The following is a 24,783-nucleotide window of genomic DNA, read 5'->3' as shown; positions in this document are numbered from 1 at the left end:
TGTGGAAATTCAAGTGTCACTTCCCGTGGTTGGCTCCAAAAGTGGCCACGTTACAAGGGTTTGTGTCAGTGACCTGACTCGCTCTGCTTCACATCTTGCACAAAGGTGAATGTCAAGTGTGGGGTTTTTTCCTGTTAATTGTGAATTTCTTCTTTGTGGACAGGCAGGGTGAGAGAGAGGCAGAAATGATGCTTTGGAAAAAAAGGTTAAAACCTTTGAAAAACATTGAAACTTGGGGGTAGCATTGCCCCTTCTTCCCTGCAGTGCCTTGCTTTACCTGGAATCATCTCCTGATGTGTCTGGGCTTGTGGCTTCCTTGAATAGAAAGGTTCAACTTGATTTCTTTTTCTAGGGATTGTAAGAAATTATTTTATTCCACTGACTTGTGCATTGTCACAGAATCACAGGCTGGTTTGGATGGGAAGTGACTTGAAGATCATTTAATTCCAACCCCTTGCCAGGGGCAGGGACACCTTCCACTGTCCCAGGCTGCTCCAAGCCCTGTCCAGCCTGGCCTTGGGCACTGCCAGGGATCCAGGGGCAGGCCCAGCTGCTCTGGGCACGCCGTGGCAGGGCCTGCCCACCCTCAAAGGGAATAATTCCTTCCTAAGGCCTAATCTAAACCCACCCTCCCTCTGCTTAAGGTCATCCCCCCTGTCCTTAGGGGTTGGTGGGTTGGGATCAAATCCAGTTCTCCAGAGTGGCTGAGGTCTTGCCAGTGTTTGATCTCCCTGGAGGCTCATGGCCTCCGTGAGGGGCATCCCAGCCTGGAGGTGCCAGAGCAGCTTACTGACCCTGCAGGAAGCAGGTTTTGGGATATGCCCTTGGGCAGAGCACAGGGGAGGGGAAGTTTGGGGGTGGTGAGGGACTGCTGCCTTCTCTGCTGTCACTGCCTTGCTCTCCTGGTCCCTCCTGTTCTCTTTGGGCACACAGAGCTGGTCTAATTCCCCTCTCAGGTATGTCCCCCCTATTTTTTGAAGCCCAAACCAGCTCTGGAAACACAGGAAATTCTTCTGGCTGTCCCAGTGTTATTGTAACAAGTTTCCTGTTCCTGCATTTTTGACTCTGCCTTTTCTCCCCCCTCCCCTGAATCACTGCTCTGATCCCTGGATTGTCACTCCAGAGGTTCACTGCTGGCTGATCCTCTCCTACCTGCATCCCTGAAGGTTCATCATTCCCAGCCCTGAGCTCACCATCTGTGCAGCCCTGTTCAGCTGATCACCTCCCACTGCAGCACAAGCAGTGGTGACCCATATTCATGGATATTTGATGCTCCCAAGCAGAGAGAGCTCCTGGATGCAGCTGGAATTGGCAGGCTGCTTGCCAAAGCCTGCCATCAACATCAAGTGTTGATGTATCCATGGGGAAATGACTTCCCCTGCACCAGCACAACAGTGGGATGGGGTCAGGTCCTGGTCAGCTCTGTCCCACCCCAGGGTTATTCCAGTGCCAGGACAGAGCCACAGCCTGCTGGAGCTGCTGTGCTGGAGGGAGAGACTGCACTGAATTCTGCCTTAGGAGGGTGGGCAGGCCCTGGTACAGGGTGCCCAGAGCAGCTGTGGCTGTTTGATCAGGCCAGGTTGGACACTGGGGCTTGGAGCACCCTGGGATAGTGGAAAGGTGTCCCTGCCGTGGCAAGAGGTGGCACTGGATGAGCTTTAGGGTCCATTCAATCCAGAGCAATCTGGGATTCCATGAATCTCCCAGCTGGTGTCTGAGAAGCAAGGCTGTGACCATCAGAGTGTGTTGGCAGGGCAGGAATGTGGTTTACCCAATGGATTAGCACGTGCTGTGGGGGTTGGAGGGCACAGGGAGGCTTCTGCTGAGTGTGGCAGTTCCTTATTGAGGAATGGGGCTCTGGCCTCGCTGGGACCCTGCAGGTGTTCACTTCTGGCCTCCAGCCAACAAGAGAGTAATTCTCTGCTGTAATTCTTGTAGGAGGCTTTGGGAAGAGAAGGTTGGATCCTGGGGCAGCTCTGGGCCCCTCCTGACAGGAGAGACCTGGAGGGACTGGAGCTGGGAAGGGCTCTGCTGCCAGGGACCAGGGACAGGACAAGGGGAAATGGCCTCAGGCTGGGCCAGGGCAGGCTCAGGGTGGACACTGAGAGCAATTCCTTCCTGGAAAGGACTGTCCATCCCTGGCACAGCTGCCCAGGGCAGTGGTGAAGTCTCCAACCCTGGAGGGATTTAAAAGCCCTGTGCATGTGGCACCAAGGGACATCTTGGCAGTGCCAGAGGATGGAAAGGACTGTCCATCCCTGGCACAGCTGCCCAGGGCAGTGGTGAAGTCTCCAACCCTGGAGGGATTTAAAAACCCTGTGGATGTAGCACCAAGAGACATCAGGCATTGGTGGCCTTGGCAGTGCCAGAGGATGGTTTGACTCGATGTTTGGAGAGAGCTTTCCCAGCCTCAGTGATTCTGACTTTATGCTGTGTTTTGGAGCATCTTTCATTGCTGGATGTCTGAACCCTGCTCAGTGAAACCCAGGCAGGAGGAGGGACACGCTGAAAGCTGCAGCTGGGGCACACAGCCAGCACATCCACATCCTTCCTGCAACTTCCAAACCCACGGGCTCGTGTGGTGGGTGCAGCTCTGCACTGCCAACACTCTCCCTTCTGGTGCCAGCTGAGAAGTGACCTTGCAAAAGGCAAACAGGGCTCGAGTTAATCAGTACCATTAAAGGGTGAGGTGACTCCTCACACGCTGGCCAAGGGTGGGCATAGGGCAAACGTGCCTTGTTTTGCCTGGCACAGCTCTGCTCACTTCCATTTGCTGGGATTGGTTGAGTTTTCTGCCTCCTGCCTTATCTTGAGCCCGAGGGGAGAAGGTTCTTAGCCTTGTGCCCTCTTTGTATTTAAGGAGATTTGTAGGGAGCAGCCTTGCTGGAGTGCCCTGATCCTGCCTGGAGCACCTGGGAGCAAGATGGGTTGTGCAAATCCATTTTGTTTGCTGTCCTCAGCACAGGTGCCACCAGTGCTGTGCTGCCCCAGCCCACCCCGGTGTCACACACCAACACCACTGGCTCACCCCAGTGATGGGGTGCATCACACCAGGCACATGGTGGGATTCCTGGCATGTCCTCTGCAGGGCCAGGAGCTGGACCTGGTGACCCATGTGGGTCCCTCCCAACTCAGGATTCTCCAGGGTTCTATGGCAGTGCTTGTTCCATTGCTGGCTCTGGGTAACCAGATTACTTCAAAGCAGAATTGTTTTTTTCCGGGACAGGAAGACCATTAGTAGAATCTGGGCTATAAATCTGTATTTTTTTCCTCTTTGGACACGTAATTGGATCTCCCAGAGGTGTCCTGGTTGCAGGATTAATGTTGGGTTGAAGCCATACAAGCAATTTGTGTCTGTAAATCCCATAACGACGCCAGACAGCTTGTCTGGGATGGCACCACAGCCACTGGGCCTGTCCCCAACTCTTGGGGTGCCTGTGGCTCCATCCTGGCATGGACAGGAGGCTCCTGTGTGCTGCCAGTGATTGTTGCTGCTGGTTTTGCTCTTTCTCTGAGGAGTTCTGACCCCAATCCCGAGGGAGCTGTCTGGGCTGCCTGGCTCCTCCCTGCAGCCGTGAGGAGAAACTGTCTGTGAGCATGGAGCTCTTTTAGAACAGGGCCCTTTACAAATGCCTGGCTGCTTTGGGAAGGAGACTGGGATGTATGAAATTCCTTCTGGGCTCTTCTCCCTTTCCTTTAACCTTCTTTCCCTGAAAAAGGGGCAGAAATCCAGAGTCCAGGCTGGTGGGAATCATTGGTCGAGATAGAAGAACGACTTATAGAGGGATGTGAGTCACTAGACCAGTGTGTGGAGATCCAAAATGCAGAGGGTGACACTAATTTCCAGTGAGGATGAGGTGAGGGAAGGCTCAAACACTGCTGGGTTTGGGGCTTCACAAGTGAAGAGGTGGAAGGGACAACTTCAGTAATGTTTGTAAGGAAGACCCCGACAAGGAAAAGCAGCTGGAGGAGGCTGGGCATGGCCAGGATGCTTTTGGGATCTGTCCCTGAAGGTGCCTGGCAGCTCATTGGTATTCTGGGAGCAGCTGTCCCGGGCAGGCAGCCGTGTCCTGGCTGTCCAGAGTGCTGTCCCCTAGGGTGGCAGCCAACCTGGCACCAGAGCCAGCCCTGGTTCTGTCCCTGTGCCCCAGGGTGTCCCCAGAGCAGGCACAGCATGGCTGGCCTTGCTCAGCACACAGAGAAGTGTCCTGGCTGGAGCCTGGCAGGAGCTGGGGGGCATAGGAAGGATCTAAAGCTGTGGGAGAGATCCAAAGGGGCACAGACCCAATGGGAAAGGGTCTGGAGGGGCCACACAGGGAGTGGCTGAGGGCACTTGGCTTGTTCAGCTGGAGAAAAGACTCAGAGGAGAGCTCATGGATGTCAACAGCTTCCTTCTGAGGGGCAGCTCTGATCTCTGCTCTCTGTGACAGGGATGGGGCCCAAGGGAACTGCTGGAGCTGTGCCAGGGAGGTTTAGGTTGGATATTGTGAAAGGTTCTTCCCCAGAGGGTGCTGGGCACTGCTCAGGGGATGGGCACAGCCCCGAGGCTGCCAGAGCTCCAGGAACATGTGGACAATGCTCTCAGGGATGTGCAGGGTGGGATTGTTGGAGGTCTGGGCAGGGGCAGCAGTTTGGACTCCATCATCCCTGTGGGTCCCTTCCAACTCAGGATATTCCATGGTTCCATGGCTGCATCAGCAAACCTCTGCAGAGCAGCTGCCCTTTTTCCAAGAAACAGCTCTTTGAGTTCTGCAAGCAAGGTGGGAACATGTGTGGCCACGGGGAAAAGCTGTTTATTCAATATTATCCCCAGTTCTTGCAAGGAGAGAGAAAACTTCCCAAGCCATGGGCCTGGTGAAATTTCCCTGAGGTACCTTGCATCTGTTTTATTTTTCCAGACTGTTTTGGGGATAATGAGATTAAATCAGTCTCTCCTCCTCCCCTAACTGGTGCTTCAAATCCTATTATCTTGTAAAGCATTTGGAATTCTGCCCCCCCAAAATTGCATTAAGCTGAGATGGAAATTCCTTGCGGCTTAGAGTTGCTTCCATACGGCTTTGGGGTTTGTTGCTTCTTGCTCTCCTGTGGGGACACAACCTCTGGGGTTGAGTCCAGGGAGATGGACTGACCCTGCACAGGGAGGGCAGGGAAGGGCTGGGAGAGGGTACAGAAATCCTTGCCAAGGATGGGATTCACCCAGATGGGAGCAAATGCTGTAAGATGGGACCCCAGAGAGACCTTCTTGGTCCTTTATCACTTCTTGGTCCTGGTGCCTGTCTTGGAGGGTGTTGCTTTGCCCTTTCCCACCACTTCTCTGCTTCCAGGGAAAAGTGGGGAATGCAGACAAGGAGAGGAACAGGTTGGAGCAATCCATGGGTGCAGTGACAGGGGCTGGTTCAAGGCCATGGGCTGGGGGACACACCTGGAGCTGCTTTTTGCTGAGGGGTTTTCCTTTTACCAGCCAAACCAAATGTGGTACCTGTTGGAATGAATCCAGAGGAGGCCACAGAGCTGCTCCAAGGGCTGGGCTCCCTCTGCTCTGGAGCCAGGCTGGGAATGCTCACCTGGAGAGGAGAAGGATCCAGGGAGAGCTCAGAGCCCCTGGCAGGGCCTGGAGGGGCTCCAGGAGAACTGCAGAGGGACTGGGGACAAGGGATTCAGGGACAGGACACAGGGAATGGCTTCAAAGTGGAAAAGGGGATTTGGGTGGGATATTGGGAAGGAATTCTTGGCTGTGATGGGGTGAGGCCCTGGCACAGGGTGCCCAGAGCAGCTGTGACTGCCCCTGGATCCCTGGCAGTGCCCAAGGCCAGGCTGGACAGGGCTTGGAGCAGTCTGGGACAGTGGAACGTGTCCCAGCCCATGGCAGGGAGTGGCACTGGAGTTTCTGGAAGGTCCTTTCCCACACAAACCACTCTGGGATTCTGTGGTTGGGATTGGACTTGGGCAGATGGCTGTGCTGGAGTTGGGGGTGCTGTCCCAAGCAGGTGGGTGAGCAGCAGGTTCTGCCCAGCCCAGCACTGAGTATGTGAGCCCAGGAGTTTGGTAGCTTGTGGAATTGTTCTTGGCATTCTTATCAAAGTGTTCCTGGGAGAAGAGGACTTTAGCCAGGGTAATCTGTGTTTGGAAGGGGCTGTGAGAGTAGATAATGGCTCGTGCTGCTCTCGAGAGCCAAATGATGTCAAATTTTAACTTTCTATCTGGAAGTTGTTTCATGCCTTGTCTAGGTCTTTGATTTTTATTTCTACTTTTATTTCCCCCACCACAAACACACCCTGAGCACCTCAGATGTTGTGAAAGTGATGGGTGAGGGGTAGGAGCTCTACCTCCCCATTCCCAAAGCTGTCTCTGGTGAAATCTCCTGCTCCTTAGTGGAGAGGGGCCCTCTGGGACCCATCCTGCTCAAGGGGCTCTCAGTCCCACTGCTGGAAATGAGGATGGAGACTGGGACCAGCAAGGGAGCAAAGGGGTCACAGCAGAGCAGGTGACAGATGACACTGTTGGGGGGTAGGACCCACAGCATTCCTCCTCATCCAGGTGGGGCAGAGCAGTTGGAAGCAGTTGAAAGGATCAGCATTTTGCTCCTTGCCTATGTCCACTCGGAGAGCTGGAGCTGGCATTTCCAAAGGTGACAGATGGCACTGCTGGGGGTAGGACCCACAGCATTCCTCCCCATCCAGGTGGGGCAGAGCAGTTGGAAGCAGTTGAAAGGATCAGCATTTTTCTCATTGCCTGTGTCCACTCAGAGAGCTGGCACTTCCAAAGGTCACAGATGGCACTGCTGGGCTGTAGGACCCACAGCATTCCTCCCCATCCAGGTGGGGCAGAGCAGTTGGAAGCAGTTGAAAGGATCAGCATTTTTCTCATTGCCTGTGTCCACTCAGAGAGCTGGAATTTCCAAATGTGACAGATGGCACTGCTGGGGGGTAGGACCCACAGCATTCCTCCTCATCCAGGTGGGGCAGAGCAGTTGGAAGCAGTTGAAAGGATCAGCATTTTTCTCATTGCCTGTGTCCACTTAGAGAGCTGGCATTTCCAAAGGGTGGAGGATACATCAGGAGTCCTGTGGGGGTGCCACACAGGATGTGGCTCAGAAGGTTCCAGATGTTTGGCTGTTTCTGCAGGTTGCTGGGAGGTTCTGCAGCCCTGACTGTTGTTTTTTGTTTCCCTTTCCCAGTACAGCGCCGTGGACAGCAACCCCCTGTCCCTGTACGTCATGCATCCCTTCTGGAACGCCGTGGTGAAGGTGAGTCCCTGTCCCACCCTGAGCAGGACAGCACAGCCCAGGTCAGCTCTGTAACACCATCAGCTGCTTCGTTTGTGGTGCTATTAATGAGTGCTGCAGGCACTGCAGCCTGCCCCAAATCCTGAATGCCTGCATCCCAGCCCCACGCTTCCTGCTGCCCCAGGATGTTCCAGCTGCTCCTGGCAGTGTTGTCTAACACCCAGACAGTGCAACCATGGCTGGAGCAGCGCCTGCTCCTCAGTCCATGTTTTAATGAGTTCATCTGTTCTTTTGCTGCTTTCCCATAGATCTTCCCTACCTGGCTGGCCCCAAATTTGATAACGTTTTCTGGCTTCCTGCTGCTTGTCTTCAACTTCTTCCTCATGGCATACTTCGACCCTGACTTTTATGCTTCTGGTAAGGCTGCATGTTCCTGGTCAGGTGGGAAATCTGTCACCTCCTCTGCTGGGAATTGGTGAGGCCTCTGTGCCTTCCCAAAGTGACTGGGACAGAGGAGGGGATTGAACTCACTGGGTTTTGTGACAAGGATTTGTCAGGATGTGACACCTTCCCTCTGGCTGCCAGGGAAAAGTGCTCCTGGCTGGCAGGGGGCAGGACAGGGAGGAGGAGACAGCTGGAATCTTGGGTTGGAATTGCCTCTGCCTGCAGAGCAAACAACCCAGCGCCCTTGTTTGAAAATCTAACAGGAAAATGTTAGGAAGTGCTGCTTCCCTGAAATCAGCAGGTGGAGCCTTGTTTTTCACATCCCAGCTCGTTCCCCTCTTGGCAAAACCACCAGCACATCAGACTAACAAGGCCAAATCCTCTTTCTGAGCTTCACCATTCACAGCTTTAAACTTTCTAACAGTCCCCATGTTCATCTGTCTGTGAATCCAATGGTTCAGTCGTGTTCCTTTGCACATGGAGGAATCCCAGGGAAAGGATTAATGCAGTGTGATAATTCTCAGGAGCATCTCCGTGTTTTTCTCTCCCTTAGATACTGCCAGGTCTGGTTTAGGTTGCTCAGGAGAGTTTGTGCAGTTCTTCTAAACTGGACCCATCATCAAAACACAGTCACGTGGCAAAAATCCTGGTTTCTTGGGATTTCCTTTACTGGTAGACAAGTCAAAGCTGTTGAAGGCTCGGGTGGCACCTGGGCTTTTGGCCAGGGTTTGGGCTGTTAAGGTCCATGAGCCATGAGAACAAAAGCTGTCAGTAGCTCAAGGTGAAAACCCCCAGGACGTCAGACATCCAGAATCATGGAATCCCAGAATGGTTTGGGTTGAAGGGGCCTTAAAGCCCAACCAGTCACGCCTCCTCCCAGGGGCAGGGACACCTTCCACTATCCCAGGGTGCTCCAAGCCCCAGTGTCCCATCTATCCCTGCCCTCTGGCAGTGGGAATTTATTCCCCCTTGTCCTGTCCCTCCAGGCCCTTGTCCCACCCTCTCCAGCTCTCCTGGAGGCTCTTCAGGCCCTGGAAAGGTCTCTAAGAGTTCCCTGGAGCCATCTCTTCTCCAGGCAGGACATCCCAAACTCTCCCAGCCTCTCAAAAATTGGCTTGGGACCCTTTCACGTAAATGTTTTGCGTGTCCTGCTTGGAGAGAGAACTTCTCCTGGTGCCACTCCAGAATTTTGTGCCTTCCCTCCTCCTTGGATGGCTTTGCAGATGTGATGCCCTCCCTCCCTGTGCTGCTGGAAGGGCACCATCCTGCTGCCCTGAGGAAACAGGAGGTGGCATTTCACGGGATCACTGTTCCCCCAGGAGCCCTCCCCGTGCCCTCCTGCTGCCAAGGATCCATGGCTCTTCCTGCCCTTCTCCCTTGCCCCTTTGGGCTCCCTAATTGCAGCCCATCATGATATCCATTAGGAAGTAAATATTAACAGGGGAGAAAGGTGCTGGGCAAGAAGAATGGGCTGTTACTCTGCTTCTACCACAACCAACACAGTGTGGGTATTAACCAGCGTGCTGAAAGTCCCAAATTAGGTTTTATTTTGGATAGTAGTTTGAATCTGGATGGCGTTCACGTTCATTCCATTTTATCTCATGATACAAAATAAAACACTGTCAGTCAGAGGAGAAAGTGAAGGTGTGCTGTCAGGAAATCCACAAAGCCTTGATGCACAAGTGTGGGGCGAGGTGCAGGCAGCTCTGCTGGCTCGCTGCCTGAGCCGTGCTGGGGGAGGTGGAGGTGCTGTTAGGGAAGAGCTGGGTTTCCATTGGCAGGACGGGACTGGAGACTGGGCGGGGAATCCTGGCGTGTTCCTGCGGGGGCAGGGAGTTGCCACATCAAAGAGGCTCCACTTGATGCTCTTCGAGCCAGTGACTGAGGAGTGTCCTCTGCACACACTTCCACACAGCCTGCAGTGGTGTTGGGGTCCACAGTTACTTGTCTCTGCCCTGACACGTGAAAAGGTGGTTCTGGGCAGGCTGTGCTCTAAGAATGAGCCTGGACTCCTGAGTTTTCACCTCTGCACACACTTCCACACGGCCTGCAGTGGTGTTGGGGTCCACAGTTACTTGTCTCTGCCCTGACACGTGAAAAGGTGGTTCTGGGCAGGCTGTGCTCTGAAGAATGAGCCTGGACTCCTGAGTTTTCGGTCTTCAGTTGTGTTTATTATTTCTTATCTACAAAGTTTTTCTGTCTGCCCAGCCGAGGTCTGATCAGCAAGACAGCCAAAAGCACTCTTTCACTATAAAAGACACAACCCACGGGGCAGTTGTGTCTTTTATAGTGAAAACTACATATAATATATTTACCTTCTATTTCCAATACTTTTCACCCTTGTTAACAAGTGCACCTTCACCATGAACCAATCCATACGTGCCAACATCATCCTGGACATGGATGCCAGGGAGAAGAAAGAAGAAGGACGGGGCACTCCCAAATCCCTCCATCTGAGGACTCCTGACCCCCATGTACAGGATTCCAAACCTCCCCTGTACAACACGCAAAACCCCCCTGTACAGTGCATTAAAATCTGTGTTTCATCCTGTGAATATCATCCCTTCACCGTTCAAACTTGAAGATCTCTCATCTCCTCATACACAGGTGACACTTCCTTAGAAGAGTCAAAGTCAAGCCACCAGACACTTTTGGCAACATTCCAGGGCTCCCGAGCCCCCCAAGGGTTGTCTCAGTAGCTCTGAGTGATGTGCTGAGTTCCCACACAGTGGCACTACAGAACTGGCCCCAGTTCTCAGATCCCATGATTTTGGAGAGCAGGGAGCAAAGGACAAATATATCCTGAAAGGCAAAGTCCTCACCGACCTGGTTTCACGAGCTGTTACGGGGCAGCTCTGCCATCACATCCTGCAAAGCTCACGTCCCAAATTCACTGTTTGAGTCCTCCTGGCTGTGCTTTTTGGGCCAAAATAAACCCTCAGGAAGCACATCCTGAAGTGTCCTGACTCTGCTCTGTCTGATCCCTGCAGCTCCTGATCACCAGCACGTTCCAAACGGCGTGTGGATCGTGGTGGGGCTCCTCAACTTCATGGCCTACACGTTAGGTAAGAGTTTTCAGGGTCACCCACTCATGCTGTGGTTGTGTTGTCCTCTCCCTGAACCCACAGGAAGTGTTAGATTCTGTGCTCTTGCCAGGAGCAGTTCCTGGGAGCTGCTTTGCAACGTGGACACAAGGAAGTTGTCCCAGAGCATCTGATGGAAAGGAGAATACTGGAAGTGACTTTGAGATGAACTGTGAAACTCTGTCTTGGGTCTGCTCTAAATAATCAGAGAATCTCAGAAGGGTTTGGGTTGGAAAGGACCTGCAAAATCCTCTGGTTCTACCCCTGCTATGGGCAAGGACCTTTTCCACTATCCCAAAAGTGGGAAATGAATTTGTAGAGAATTCTTAAAAGTCTGATGGAGGGTTCACATAGTATGTATTTGTTTGTAAACAAACAAAACACGCCTATGTAAACATGCCTAATCCAACACCAGGTTGCTCCAACTCCCATCCAGGTTGGCCTTGGACACTTCCAGGGATCCAGGGGCAGTCACAGTTTCTCTGGCCAGCCTGTGCCAGGGCCTGCCCACCCTCACAACCATTCCCACACAGTGGCACTACAGAACTGGCCCCAGTTCTCAGATCCCATGATTTTGGAGAGCAGGGAGCAAAGGACAAATATATCCTGAAAGGCAAAGTCCTCACCGACCTGGTTTCACGAGCTGTTACGGGGCAGCTCTGCCATCACATCCTGCAAAGCTCACGTCCCAAATTCACTGTTTGAGTCCTCCTGGCTGTGCTTTTTGGGCCAAAATAAACCCTCAGGAAGCACATCCTGAAGTGTCCTGACTCTGCTCTGTCTGATCCCTGCAGCTCCTGATCACCAGCACGTTCCAAACGGCGTGTGGATCGTGGTGGGGCTCCTCAACTTCATGGCCTACACGTTAGGTAAGAGTTTTCAGGGTCACCCACTCATGCTGTGGTTGTGTTGTCCTCTCCCTGAACCCACAGGAAGTGTTAGATTCTGTGCTCTTGCCAGGAGCAGTTCCTGGGAGCTGCTTTGCAACGTGGACACAAGGAAGTTGTCCCAGAGCATCTGATGGAAAGGAGAATACTGGAAGTGACTTTGAGATGAACTGTGAAACTCTGTCTTGGGTCTGCTCTAAATAATCAGAGAATCTCAGAAGGGTTTGGGTTGGAAAGGACCTGCAAAATCCTCTGGTTCTACCCCTGCTATGGGCAAGGACCTTTTCCACTATCCCAAATATGCGAAATGAATTTGTGGAGAATTCTTAAAGTCTGATGGAGGGTTCACATAGTATGCATTTGTTTGTAAACAAACAAAACACGCCTATGTAAACATGCCTAATCCAACACCAGGTTGCTCCAACTCCCATCCAGGTTGGCCTTGGACACTTCCAGGGATCCAGGGGCAGTCACAGTTTCTCTGGCCAGCCTGTGCCAGGGCCTGCCCACCCTCACAACCAATAATTCCTCCCCAATATCCCACCCAAATGTCCCCTTTTCCACGTTGAAGCCATTCCCTGTGTCCTGTCCCTCCATCCCTTGTCCCAAGTCCCTCTCCAGCTCTCCTGGATCTCCTTTAGGCACAGGAAGAGGCTGCTTTAAGGAATATAAAGGAAACACAAGGAAATAAATATAATCTCATCAGACTGTTGCATTTTTCAGCCTCCCATGGAGCAGGGGTGGGAAGTCCACTCACAGATGGAGGGTGGCTGCTTTAAGGAATATAAAGGAAATACAAGGAAATAAATCTAATCTCATCAGACTGTTGCATTTTTCAGCCTCTCATGGAGCAGGGGTGGGAATCCACTCACAGATTGAGGGTGAAGGTGGGGAAAGCTGCTGTTCCCTGGCCCATTGCTTTGTGTGGAGTGTCCAGGAGAGCTCCATGTGTAGGAATGTGCCCCTGTTGATGGAGTGACTAAATTATTCTTTGTCTGCTTAAAAAGGCAAAAAGCCCAGAAGTTTCTCTCCCAATTTGGTACAAAACACACCTCACGGGACCTTTTGGACTTCACCTCAGACCTGGGCTGTCTGATTAGACAGAGGCCACGAGGTCCCATCTAGGTAATTCACTAGAAAAAGAAGAGAACAAAGGAAATAGTCACTTTTGTGGGGTGTTTTAGCAGGAACAAGAACCTCTTGCCTCTTGCAGAAATTCTCCCATGTGTGAGGACACGAGGCTTGACTCCATTTTTCTCAGAAGGCTGATTTATTACTAAAATACTACATTAAAACTATACTAAAAGAACAGAGGGAGAAGACAGATCAGAAGACTACAAAGGACAAGAATAGAATAGACTAGACTAGACTAGAATAGAATAGAATAGAATAGAATGAATAGAATAGAATAGAAATGCATAACAAAATCCTGTGCCTGCTCACAGCCTTGGCACAGGTGGCTGTGACTGGTCACTAATTGAAAACAATCCACATGGACCAGTGGAAGATGCACCTGTGGCATCCCACAGCAGCACACAGTTATTGTTTACATTTCTTTCCTGAGGCTCTCAGCTCCTCAGGACGGAAAAAATCCTAGGAAAGGATTTCTCATAAAATATCATGGCTGCACTTGCCCCTGGCTCAGTTTTTCCCTATAAGACCTTTGGTTTTTTGCCTTTTATTAAACCTTTTTCTGTTTCCAACACCACCTCAGAAGCCATCCTGCCAATTTCATGCCGTTCATGCGCAGCTGAGGTGCGATAGATTCTCTGAGAGCTCCTCAGACCTGGCTCAAAGACTTCAACACACCATCCATGTTTCTCTTCCCAGACGGCGTTGACGGGAAACAGGCACGCCGCACCAACTCCAGCACGCCCCTGGGAGAGCTCTTTGACCACGGGCTGGACAGCTGGGCCTGCGTGTACTTTGTGGTCACCGTGTACTCCACCTTCGGCCGCGGCTCCACCGGCGTCAGCGTCTTCGTGCTCTACCTCCTGCTCTGGGTGGTCTTGTTTTCCTTCATCCTCTCCCACTGGGAGAAGTATAACACAGGGATTCTCTTCCTGCCCTGGGGATACGACGTCAGCCAGGTGGTGAGTCCACGCCCTGGGGAGATGCTGGGTGCAGTGCTGCCCACTGAGTGGGGTGTTCTGCTGTGGATCCAAAGCCTTGTCAGTCATGGAGTCAGTCCATGGACATGGACTCTCCATGACAAACAAGGCTTGAAGGATGGACATGGCCTTGGCTCTCCTCTCCCTGGTTCCTGTTTTGCCCGCTGGAATTGTTGCTTTATGTAGTTCCCTACGTGGTAACAGTGTGGGTGAAGCCTGGAAGTTTGGGTTGCCTTTTGGCACTTCCAGGATCTGGGTCAAAAATTCAGTGGAGGTAATTGGCTTGTTAATTGCTGTTCCTGAAGCAAAGATTCCTGGGGAGGTGCCCCTCCAGACCGTGGTCCCTGGGCACTGATGGTGATGGACGCCTTGAGGTGTTGGTGTGTCCATCCCTCAAGGAATTCTCTGCAGGAAGCTTTTCCTGAAGAGAACAGGAATCTGGGGAGGAGGCAGCTCACCTGGACTGCTGGCAGTGCCTTCCTGCAGCCCGGGGTGCTCCAAGCTTTGTCCAGCCTGGCCTTGGACATTTCCAGGGATGAGGGAGCTACAGCTTCTCTGGGCAACCACCCTCATTGTAAAAAAGCTTCTTTTTAACTCATTATCTTATGTCCATTTATTTGTTCTCTGGTTTGTCAGATGCTGGGTGGGAAATGCAACGAGTTGGAAGGAGAGTTTAATTAATGCAGCTGCATTAATTGGAATAATAATTTCTCCTGTTTCAAGGAGACCAGAGCTGGTCCCTGACTGTACTCTGATCCTTTCTCCCAAAATGTTGCTTAACCCAGGTCTTTGAGCTGCCTGCTGGAGAAAGGCAGGGGTGGAGGGCAGAGCAGCGTGTTGCACCCAGCTTCAGGGGACTATTAAAGCTGAAATAGCCCTGGTGAGCTTCTCCCTGTAATCCAGCAGCAGATGGATAAGGAAGAATCCCTGAATGACCCCTCCAGGGTCACTGCAACTTGTGTAAAACCTGTGCTGTGGTCACCTCGAGAGTTCAAGGCTGTGCCAGGGCATTTCTCCTGCAGTTCTTGGTCATATTCTCCTCATGGAATCAGTGAGGTTGGAAAAACCCTCTGAGACCATCGAGTCCAGCCACGTCCTCAGCACTGCCAAGGCCACCACTGGCCCATGCTCCCAAGTGCCACTTCCACGTGGTTTTTACATTCCTCCAGGGATGTGACTTCACCACCTCCCTGGGCAGCCCCTGCCAAGGCCTGAGCACCCTTTCCATGGAGAAATTCCTCCTGGTGCCCACCCTGAGCCTGCCCTGGCCCAGCCTGAGGCCATTTCCCCTTGTCCTCTCCCTGTTCCCTGGCAGCAGAGCCCGACCCCCCCTGGCTGTCCCCTCCTGGCAGGGAGTTGTGCAGAGCCACAAGGTCCCCCCTGAGCCTCCTTTTCTCCAGGCTGAGCCCCTTGCCAGCTCCCTCAGCCTCTCCTGGGGCTCCATTCCCTTCCCAGCTCCCTCAGCCTCTCCTGGGGCTCCATTCCCTTCCCAGCTCCGTTCCCTTCCCTGGACACGCTCCAGCCCCTCCAGGTCTCTCCTGGCAGGAGGGGCCCAGAGCTGCCCCCAGCACTGGAGGAGCCCCAGCAGTGCCAGCACTTCCCAATCCAATCCCTGCTCAGCAGCTCGCCCTTCCTACACCTGGGAAAGTGGGATATTTGTGGATTTTGTTTTATTTTTCTCTTTCCTGCTGGTGGGTAGGACTGAACATGTCATAGCTTAGAGCTGCCTTTCCCTGGAGCAGCCTGGCACGTGTGTGGTGCTGCCAGCCCAGGTGCTGCCAGACTTGCCCATCTCATTTCTCACCCCTGCTTGTCCTGTGCTTTCTTTCAGACCATTTCAATTGTCTACATAGTGACAGCCTTTGTGGGAGTTGAGGCCTGGTATGCACCTTTCCTGTTTAATTTCTTATATAGAGACCTATTCACTGCAATGATTATTGGTAAGAAACTCCATGTTGAAGCTTTTCTTTTAAATTTACCTTTCTCCCAAACCCCCTGCTAATGACCTGCTAACACTGCTCTGTTTGCTGCCCCGGGCTGTTGTTGAAGTGACTAATTGAGGGTGTTCTCACAGCCTGGAAACCTTTCCCAGGATTTCAAAACAGGGTTGTCTCCTGCAGAGTTATTTTGGAGAACTTAACTCTGCTCTGCCTGGGCTGACTTCACTCCAGACAAGCTTAGTTTGTGCTCAGTGAGAGCCTGGGGGTAAAACCAGTGTGGTAAACCCAGAGTTTCCAGGGGATAAAGCCCAGTGGTCAGGGGGTGGTGGGGCCTGGCTCTCAGTGGAGCCTCCCCAGCCTTGGGCTGGTTTGGAGGGGTCAGGACACTTTTGTTTTGTTGCTCTGGGGCTCCTTCTCATCCCAGAGCCCAAACACTGTGTGGGAGGGAGGTTGCAGCCACAGAGGTGGGTGGGAGCTCTGCTGTTTGGGGATCCTGCCCTCCATCCACCCACCTGAACATTACATCATTATAACAATAATAAAACTGAAATAAAGGCCCAGCCTCGCTCTACTGTGGTCAGTCAAAATAAAACTGCAAAGGGTAGAGCTGAGCTGATGTTGTTCAATGCCATTTGCCTAATTCACAAGTTCTGCTCAGTTTATTTCCTGTGTCCCTTCAGGTGTTCCTTGTAATTGCTTAATTTTGAGTTAATTGGTGTGTTAAATGTACTTGCACTTTTATCAGGTAGATGTTCCCAGCTTTCCTTTGACAGCTGTGTGACTTAACATGAATAATGAATGTGCTTTTTCTATATGAGAAATTGAGCCCAGTTCCCACACGGGGGAGAGGAGCTGGGTTATTAAAGCAGGAATATTTCCAGCTCTGTTCACACACCTTCTGCTGGATAAACAGGGAAGGATTTGCCCTGGAATATCATGGATAGTGTTGGTGGTTCTGATTGAGGTCAGGATTTTTCAGTTATTTGGGTGCTTTGTATCATTTATCCAGTTAAATCACAACTTTTTGGCAATGTGGCCACTGGAAATGTCTGCACACAGCCAGAGAAACAGCAAATTGTCTTTCTTGTGAAAACTTGTGCCCAGCCATGTCATTTGAGGAGTGTGCACTCCTGTCTCATTAGAGTTGTATTATAATTAGCTTTGTCACTGTTTAAAGCACAAACCCGAGCTCCTTAATGCAGCCCTTTCAAATGGAAATGTCTTCAACTTACAGCAGACTTTAACTTTTAATTACAGCTCCTGGGCCACACGCAGGAGCAGCTACTTCCAAATGTGCTGAGCTATTCCTGGGGCACCAGGAGCTATTTTTGGTGCAGGGAATTTAAAGCAGAGCCCAGCCAGGGCCTCCTGTTTGGGGTGCATGGGGTGTCCCCTCTGCCCTGGGGCACTAACGTGGCACTTTTCTCTTCCAGCCTGTGCCCTCACTGTGACCCTGCCCATGAGCCTGTACAACTTCTACAAGTGAGTTTTGTAGAATCCCAGCAGGGTTTGGGTGGGAAGGGGGTGGAAAATTCATCCTGTGCCACCCCTTGCCACGGGCAGGACAGCTCCCACTGTCCCAGGGTTCTTCAAGCTCCATCCAGCCTGGCCTTGGGCACTGCCAGGGATGCAGGGGCAGCCACAGCTGCTCTGGGCACCCTGTGCCAGGGCCTGCCCACCCTCACAACCAAGAATTCCTAATTCCCAATATCCCATCCATCCCTCTGGCAGTGGGAAATCATTCCCCCTTGTCCTATCACTCCAGTCCTCCCTGCAGCTCTCTTGGAGCCCCTTCAGGTACTCACTGCAGGCAGCACCACGGATTTCTCAGTGATTCCATGTATTTTCCTTTCTTTGCTTGTGTTTCAGGGCCTATAAAAATAACACCTTGAAGCACCACTCTGTGTACGAAATCCTGCTGCCCCTGGTGTCCCCGGTGCTGCTGTTCCTGCTCTGCACCACCTGGATCTTCCTGTCCCCCACTGACATCCTGGAGGTCCAGCCCAGGCTCTTCTATTTCATGGTTGGAACAGCCTTTGCCAACATCTCTGTAAGAGCTTCTGCTTTATGCTTGAGGGACTGGAGGATTGGTTAAATTGAGTTTTCGCATGTGCTGTGGGCAGCAAAGTGAAAGCTGATGGGAAAGGAGTTCCTTTTGGGGATAAAATTAAATGGGAGGGACTACATTTTTGGTCAAAATTTAATTTAGCTGCGTAGTGGTAAAATCGTGAGATTGTTAAGATTGGAAAAGCCCTCTTAGACCACCGAGTCCAACTGTCCCCCAGTGCTGCCAAGGTCACCCCTGCTCCAGGTGCCACATCCAGGGGCTTTTTAATCCCTTCAGGGATGGGATTCCACCACTGCCCTGGGCTTTTCCAATGTTTAACAACGAAAATTTAATTTAGCTGCGTAGTGGTAAAATCGTGAGATTGTTAAGATTGGAAAAGCCCTCTTAGACCACCGAGTCCAACTGTCCCCCAGTGCTGCCAAGGTCACCCCTGCTCCAGGTGCCACATCCAGGGGCTTTTTAATCCCTTCAGGGATGGGATTCCACCACTGCCCTGGGCTTTTCCAATGTTTAACAATGCTTTCCATGGGGAAATTCCTCCTGCTGTCCACCCTGAGTCTGCCCTGGCCCAGCCTGAGGCCATTTCCCCTTGTCCTGTCCCTGTTCCCTGGCAGCAGAGCCCGACCCCCCCTGGCTGTCCCCTCCTGGCAGGGAGTTGTGCAGAGCCACAAGGTCCCCCCTGAGCCTCCTTTTCTCCAGGCTGAGCCCCTTGCCAGCTCCCTCAGCCTCTGCTGGGGCTCCATTCCCTTCCCAGCTCTGTTCCCTTCCCTGGCTCCAGCCCCTCCAGGTCTCTCGAGCTGCCCCCAGCACTGGAGGTGCCCCAGCAGTGCCAGCATAAGGGGGGCAATGTGCCAGATCACACGAGTGACCATCCCCTCCGCCCTGGGGACAAACATCTGTTGCTCCCAGAGCCCACAGCAGGCTCAGGCTCTGTCCCTGTCCCCTCAGTGCCAGCTGATCGTGTGCCAGATGAGCAGCACACGGTGCCAGCCCCTCAACTGGATGCTGCTGCCCATCGCGGCCGTGCTGCTCCTGGTGGTGTCTGGGCTGGCTCCAGGCAGTGAAACGCTCCTGCTGTACCTGCTGACAGCCTTCCTCACCCTGGCACACATCCACTACGGAGTGGTCGTGGTAGGTGGCACCTCCTGGGCGGGGCCGTGGCTGGGAGTGCTCGGTGTGAAGCTGGGAATGTCACTGGGAATGGTTCTGTGGGATTTGGGGTGGATTCCTTGCGAGAGGCTTGGGAAGGTTGCATGGGGTTGAAAGGAACTGCACAGGATGTGGCAGGGGCTGGCCTTCCCCTGGGGTGGGTCAGATGAGTTGGAAACCAAGCACAAAATCCTGGAATAGTTTGGGTTGGGAGGAACCTCAAAGCCCATCCAGTGCCACCCCTGCCATGGCAGGGACACTGCCACTGTCCCAGGGTGTCCCAGTGTCCAGCCTGGCCTTGGGCACTGCCAGGGATCCAGGGGCAGCCCCAGCTGCTCTGGGAATTCCATCCCAGCCCCTCCCCACCCTCACAGGGAACAATTCCTCATTCCAAATCTCCCATCCAGCCCTGCCCTCTGGCACTGGGAGCCATTCCCTGGCTCCTGTCCCTCCAGGTGTTGTCCCCAGTCCCTCTGAAGCTCTCCTGGAGCCCCTTCAGGCCCTGTCAGGGGCTCTGAGTCTCCCTCTGAGGTCTCCAAGGTGCTGGGAGAGGCAGGCTGGAGTGGGGATTTTGCTGCTGGGGGAAGTGGGAGCACAGCAGCTCCAGGGCCTCCCTTCCTCCTGTCCATCTGTGCACAGATCCAGGGACTGGTTTCCTCCTCATGCTCTGAGTTGGGATTAACAGAGAGAACAAACTTGGAGAAGCCCAGAGTCCCACTGGGAAGCTGCTGAGGAAGGAGGACAGGGGGCCACGTGTCCCAGCTGAAGTGGGGACACCCTCCTTGGGAAGCCCCTTCCCCTGGGAGCCCCAGTTCCACCCCGGAGCCTTGGGAGTCGTGTCCCAGCTGTAATTACAGCCAAGGAGTTGCCTTGTCTTTCCAATTAGTGTAATGAGGCTTCTGGGCAAGAAGGATTTGAATTACTAAGAAGCTTAAATAAATTTGGTCTTGGAATCACAGCTGGAGATGGAGCTGAGCTGGTGGTGTAATCCTCCTGCCCATCCCCTCCTGGGAGATTCCCAGTGCTCTGCTCCCTCTTTCCCTCCCTCTGCCTTTCCAAGGGCCCATCTGTGCCAGCTCCTCTTCACTTTGAGCCTTTAAAGGCTTTGGGATTGGGGCATAATCCCAAACTGCTCTGAATTTGGGAAGAATTATAAGGATTAAAGCCTCTGCCCCGACTGTGTCAAGCTCAGCCTCCTTTTGCAGGAGGTAAATTATCCAGCTCCCACTTTGAATGGATTCGGGAATATTTTATGTAGATACCTGAGGTGATAAAATGAATTTAAACAGAATAATGAAGGAGGAGGGTAAAATCCCGCAGGCCTGGGCTCAGCATTCCCAACTCCTGCCCCTGTGGAGGGGAAGAACAGAGGGTGAGCCTGCTCCCAGATGTTGTTTGGGAAGGTTGGGAAGGGAGCAAGGCTGTTCCCAGTGGAACCAGTGCCTGGGACAGGGATGGGGCTGGGCAGGACAGGGGTTGTGGGCATGGATGGGGTGGGAAGAGTGGCTGGCAGGGGCTTGGTGGGAACAGGGAGCAGGTCTGGGGCTCTGCCTGCTCTGCTGCTCGTGCCTGGGAGCCGGGATAACCCCCCAGGATCCAGGATAACCCAGTGCCATGTCTGCCTGTCCCCAGGTGAGCCAGCTGAGCAGGCACTTCAACATCCGGCCCTTCTCCCTACGGAAACCCACTCCGGACTGACTGGGAGCAGAGGAGGAGAAAATCGGCCTGCGGGCTGCAGAAGGACTGTAAATACCTGCTGCAAATACCTGTAAATACTTCAGCCATCACCACAGATCAAAGTATCCTCTGGACAGAGCCAAGGACACGCGGGATCCGCTGCAGCCGGGGCGGGGCCGGGCCGGGGCGGCTCCTGCTGCTCTTCCATCCCTGCAAGCTTCGGGTTTTGGGTGGAGCTGGAGGAGGAGGAGCCTTTCAGGTCGCTGTTACTGTACCTTAGACCAGCTGAATGTTCCCAGAGAAGCCTCTGACTCCGGCTCTTGCTCAGGGAAAGCTGCTTGGGGATGCAGAGGCTTTACCTGAGCAAAGCACCTTGGCCTGACACCAAAACCAACGCAGCTGATTCCTCCGAGGGCAGGGGGACATCCTGGTGGTGGGGGATAGTTCCTGGCTGTCCCCAGTGCTGCTGTCTGGACAGCCCCCATGCTGGGCTGGTACTTTGGGAGCAGATGGTGACAGTTCTCCCACATTCTGTCCTGCCTTCCTGCTTTTGGGCAAACACTTGCTAGCACCTTTGTTGTCTTTTTTTTTTTTTTTTTTAGGGGGAAAAAAAAGACAAGACACTCAAAGCTTGTAGTTCAATCCTAATGGGAGGCTTGGAAAATCAGGGCTCAGTTTCCCATAGGAGTGGGAATGTGGCTTCTGCATGTTGTGTGGTACCTGGGACCACATCTCAGCATGTTCCTGTGTGTCCATGTGTGTTCCCAGTCTGGAAATGGGGTCTGGGCCATGGAAGGTGGCTGAGACGAGAGAGCCAAGCTCTCCCCATTCCTGCCATCATGGATTTGCTGTCATGGGTTGGCTCCCTGGGTCCTTTCCTGCTGCCTGAGCCCCTTTTCCACAGCCAGGAACAGCCTGGCCCTTCCCAACTGCAATTCCACCACTGGGAGAAGCACCTGAAGGCCCTTGTTGGTCATGTGTGCACCTTCAGGATGCTCCCAGGGGTGGGAACCTTTCAGATCTCCCTCTCTTTGTCCCTAGCACCCGCGTGTCTCCAGGCACCTCTTTGTTTACTGTCCACTTGTCAAAGATGGGTTTGCGTTGATTTTATTTTTTAATTCGTTTTTTTTTTTTAATTGACTTTGAGTGGGGTGGTGAAGACCGAATGCTGATTTTCTTTCCTGTTGGCTTGATTCAATGAAGACCTGTGCTTGAATGAAGAGTGTAGCTTAAACCCAGGCTCTGGAAAGGCTGCATCCGGAAGAGAACAAGCACAGCCGATCGTGCAGGTGGAACTACCATGGGAACAAATTCCTTCAGACACTGATTGTTGTGCAGCGTGGGGCACCTGACAGCTCGGTCAGAGCAATTTCCTTCTGCAGGGGAAGCCTCTTCCTGCTCTGGGAAGCCTTCAACGTGTAACTGCTATTTAATGCTTTTTCTTTTGGAAATTGGAATCACTGTCATGCCAAGACTGGAAGCCCTGAGGTTGAGCTCGTGAGTTCAGGGGTTGCTTGGGCAGCCCCTGGTCAGCCCTTCGTCAGTCTTGGTCACCCCTGGTCAGCCCCTGGCCTGTGAGGAGCAAACTGGGCCCTTCCCAGGGCTGCCATCCCTCGTGGGAGGCTCTGGATCTCACGTGTCCCTACGGCTGCGGCGGGGCTGGGAGAGGGGTCCAATGGGTTTTGGAGTTTATTTAATAAAGTAGCTTCCTCCAATCCATTTTACTGATGTTGTACAGCAAAAAAAAAAAAAAAAAGAAACCCTCCATGGACAAATTACTTGGGCTGCACCTGAGTTTTTGACTCCTGCTATTTAATGAAATAGAATTATGGAGATAAAATAAATTTAAATCCTGCTCGCACAGGAATTGGAGCGAATCTTCAGCTGGGACACAGCTCCCTGTGGGACTTGTTCAGATAGCAGAGCTGGGCTGGCAACGCTGAAAAATGTGTATGTTGGATGATTTTCTGTCTAGTTTTGTGTTTGCCCAAGCAGGGAAGAACTGAGCTGTTCCCTCAGGCTTCCAGCTGAACTCTGGGCTCCCAAACCTGGCACTTGCCTTGTCCTGTCTCATCCCATGAGCATCACTGGCCCCTGAGGACTGGGATGCTGCTGAGGCTGGGAGGAGTTGTCTGAGCTTGAGTCTTGGTGTGTAGGAAGAACATCCCTCTCCAAAACTGGAACTGCTTCCTCTGCACAGGCTTTGTCTTGGCGGAGTTCTGGCTCTTTGGTGCCTTAATTTATTGCACCTTGAAAGTAGAAAAAATCTCCTTAAATCAGTGCTGGGTTTGGGCTGGCTGGTACCTGGTGGGGACAGGGACAGAGTAGAGCCCAGGCAACTGCTGGGGAGGGGGCTTCTCCTTTGGCTCTTAGAAATCCAGTGATTTCTGGATTCTGAGAGGGGAATAGAAACAAAGAGACCAAAACCTGTGTGGCAGCTGAGAACCAACCCTTCTGTTGCCCACCATGGGTTCAGGTGTTCAGAATTAAAAGTGCTCCTGGGTACCAGCCCCTGAGGGGGACGTTCCGTGCTGGTGGTCACTGGTTGGGCTCTGTCCTTCCCATGGGGATGGAGAGGGCAGGTCCTGGCTCCTCAGCTCCTCCTGCCTGGTGCCCCACAGCTGATCTGTGTTGTCTCTTCTTCTAGGGATAGGTTGCTCCAAGCCTGGGACCCTTCCAGGGATCCATGGGCAGCCCCAGCTGTGCCAGCCCTGCCCACCTGCCAGGAAACAATTCCTCATTCCCAAGATCCCATCCAGCCCTGCCCTCTGGCACTGGGAGCCATTCCCTGGGTCCTGTCCCTGCAGGCTCTCTCCAGCTCTCCTGGAGCCTCTGGTTGGTCATGGTGGGGTTTGGCAGCTGCCTCTCCTCATGTCCCCCTGCCCCAAGGCTTTGCCAGAGCCAGGAGCAGCGTGCTGGAAGTGGGAGCTCCAGAGGCTCTGGGAACATCTTTAAGCTCCTTAAACAGAGGTGTCACCTCCTGGCCTGTCAAGGATCTGCAGCTGGGAGTCAGAGCTCTGAGTTGGATCTCAGCTCCAGTGAGGGCCCTAAACTCTTGCCTGAGAGCATCCATGCCTGCTTCTGACAGAGCTGGAAAGTCCCCATGGAAGGGATGCTTTTGGGAAACCAGCCTTGGCTCCTCCTGGTTTTGCCCACCTCTACCTCTGAGCTGTGTCAAAGCAGTGGCTGAGGTGACACAGAGGCTGCTCTTGGTGGGACAAGGACAGGACAAGGGGAAATGGCCTCAGGCTGTGCCAGGGGGAGGCTCAGGGTGGATTTTGGGAACAATTCCTTCATGGAAAGGGCTGTCCATCCCTGGCACAGCTGTGGTGGAGTCCCCATCCCTGGAGGGATTTAAAAGCTATGAGGATGTGGCACCTGGGGACATGGAACAGCACTTTGGCCTTGGTTGTGCTGGGAATGGCTCAGAGGTGGGCTCAGAGGGCTTTTCCAACCCCAGTGATTCCATGGTGACAGTGGGAGCTATGCTGACCTCCTTGTTTGTGGAAAAGATCCTCTGGCCCATCCAGATGTGGCCAGACCTGGCTGGAGAAGCCCCCGGCTGTTCTCCAAGGAAGTGGCTGGGCCATCCCTGCCCCAGGAGCAGAAGTTCTTGGGGTAACTCCCTGCTCACCCTTCAAGGTGCCAATTGCCTCAGCCCGCAGCACCTGCAGAGCCCGTTTGGTCAGAGCTGGTTGGAGACCTCAAAATCTGTCCCCATCCCTCCCTGCCAGCAGGGACACGGCCCTGCTCCTGTCCCCTGGGCTGGAGGGGACACTGGTGCTGGCAGTGGCCCACAGTGAGGTGCTGTGATCCCAGGGGGCCCCAAAGGCTTTCCCAGAGTCCAGAGTCTGGGGGTTCAGGTACTGCAATGGGTGTGAATTCCAGTCTGTTCAATGCTACTGCTGAAATATTTATTGTGTTTAAGCCAAACAGAAAACTAATAAAGTTCAGTAAAGAATAAAATTTTCCACACCTTTTACTGGTGTTTGTCTTTTCTTTCTGCTGAATGTGGTGAAGAGGAAAAGGTGGAGCAGGGAATGGGCTGGAGGGCAGTGGGCAGAGATGGATTCAGCAAGTGCCAGAGTGATTTGGGTGGGGAGGGATGCTCAAGAGCATCTCATTCCATGGCTGGGGACACCTTCCACTGTCCCAGGGTGCTCCAAGCCCTGTCCAGCCTGGCCTTGGGCACTGCCAGG

General features: G+C 53.1%; 1 protein-coding gene across 2 annotated transcripts in view; it reads left to right on the top strand.

The window, feature by feature from the left end:
• SELENOI (selenoprotein I) overlaps positions 1 to 24,566 on the top strand; it is a 30,083-nt gene extending 5,517 nt beyond the window's left edge. The window contains exons 2-10 of one of the 2 annotated variants that reach the window (XM_039714693.1): positions 7,178 to 7,246; positions 7,534 to 7,642; positions 10,660 to 10,734; positions 13,470 to 13,732; positions 15,582 to 15,690; positions 17,124 to 17,172; positions 17,560 to 17,740; positions 18,707 to 18,889; positions 20,540 to 24,566. In XM_039714693.1, coding sequence (XP_039570627.1) covers positions 7,178 to 7,246; positions 7,534 to 7,642; positions 10,660 to 10,734; positions 13,470 to 13,732; positions 15,582 to 15,690; positions 17,124 to 17,172; positions 17,560 to 17,740; positions 18,707 to 18,889; positions 20,540 to 20,656 — 1,155 coding nt within the window. In that variant the 3' untranslated portion in view covers positions 20,657 to 24,566. The remainder of the gene's footprint in view (positions 1 to 7,177; positions 7,247 to 7,533; positions 7,643 to 10,659; positions 10,735 to 13,469; positions 13,733 to 15,581; positions 15,691 to 17,123; positions 17,173 to 17,559; positions 17,741 to 18,706; positions 18,890 to 20,539) is intronic. The other variant, XM_039714694.1, reaches the window with a different exon arrangement.
• The last annotated feature ends 217 nt before the right edge of the window (positions 24,567 to 24,783 follow it).

The sequence above is a fragment of the Passer montanus genome, unplaced genomic scaffold (assembly GCF_014805655.1).
Source record: "Passer montanus isolate IOZ18808 unplaced genomic scaffold, ASM1480565v1 scaffold302, whole genome shotgun sequence".
Classification (NCBI taxonomy): Eukaryota; Metazoa; Chordata; class Aves; order Passeriformes; family Passeridae; genus Passer; species Passer montanus.
Note: the sequence above shows the minus strand (reverse complement) of the source record. Positions and strands in the feature narration are given on the sequence as shown.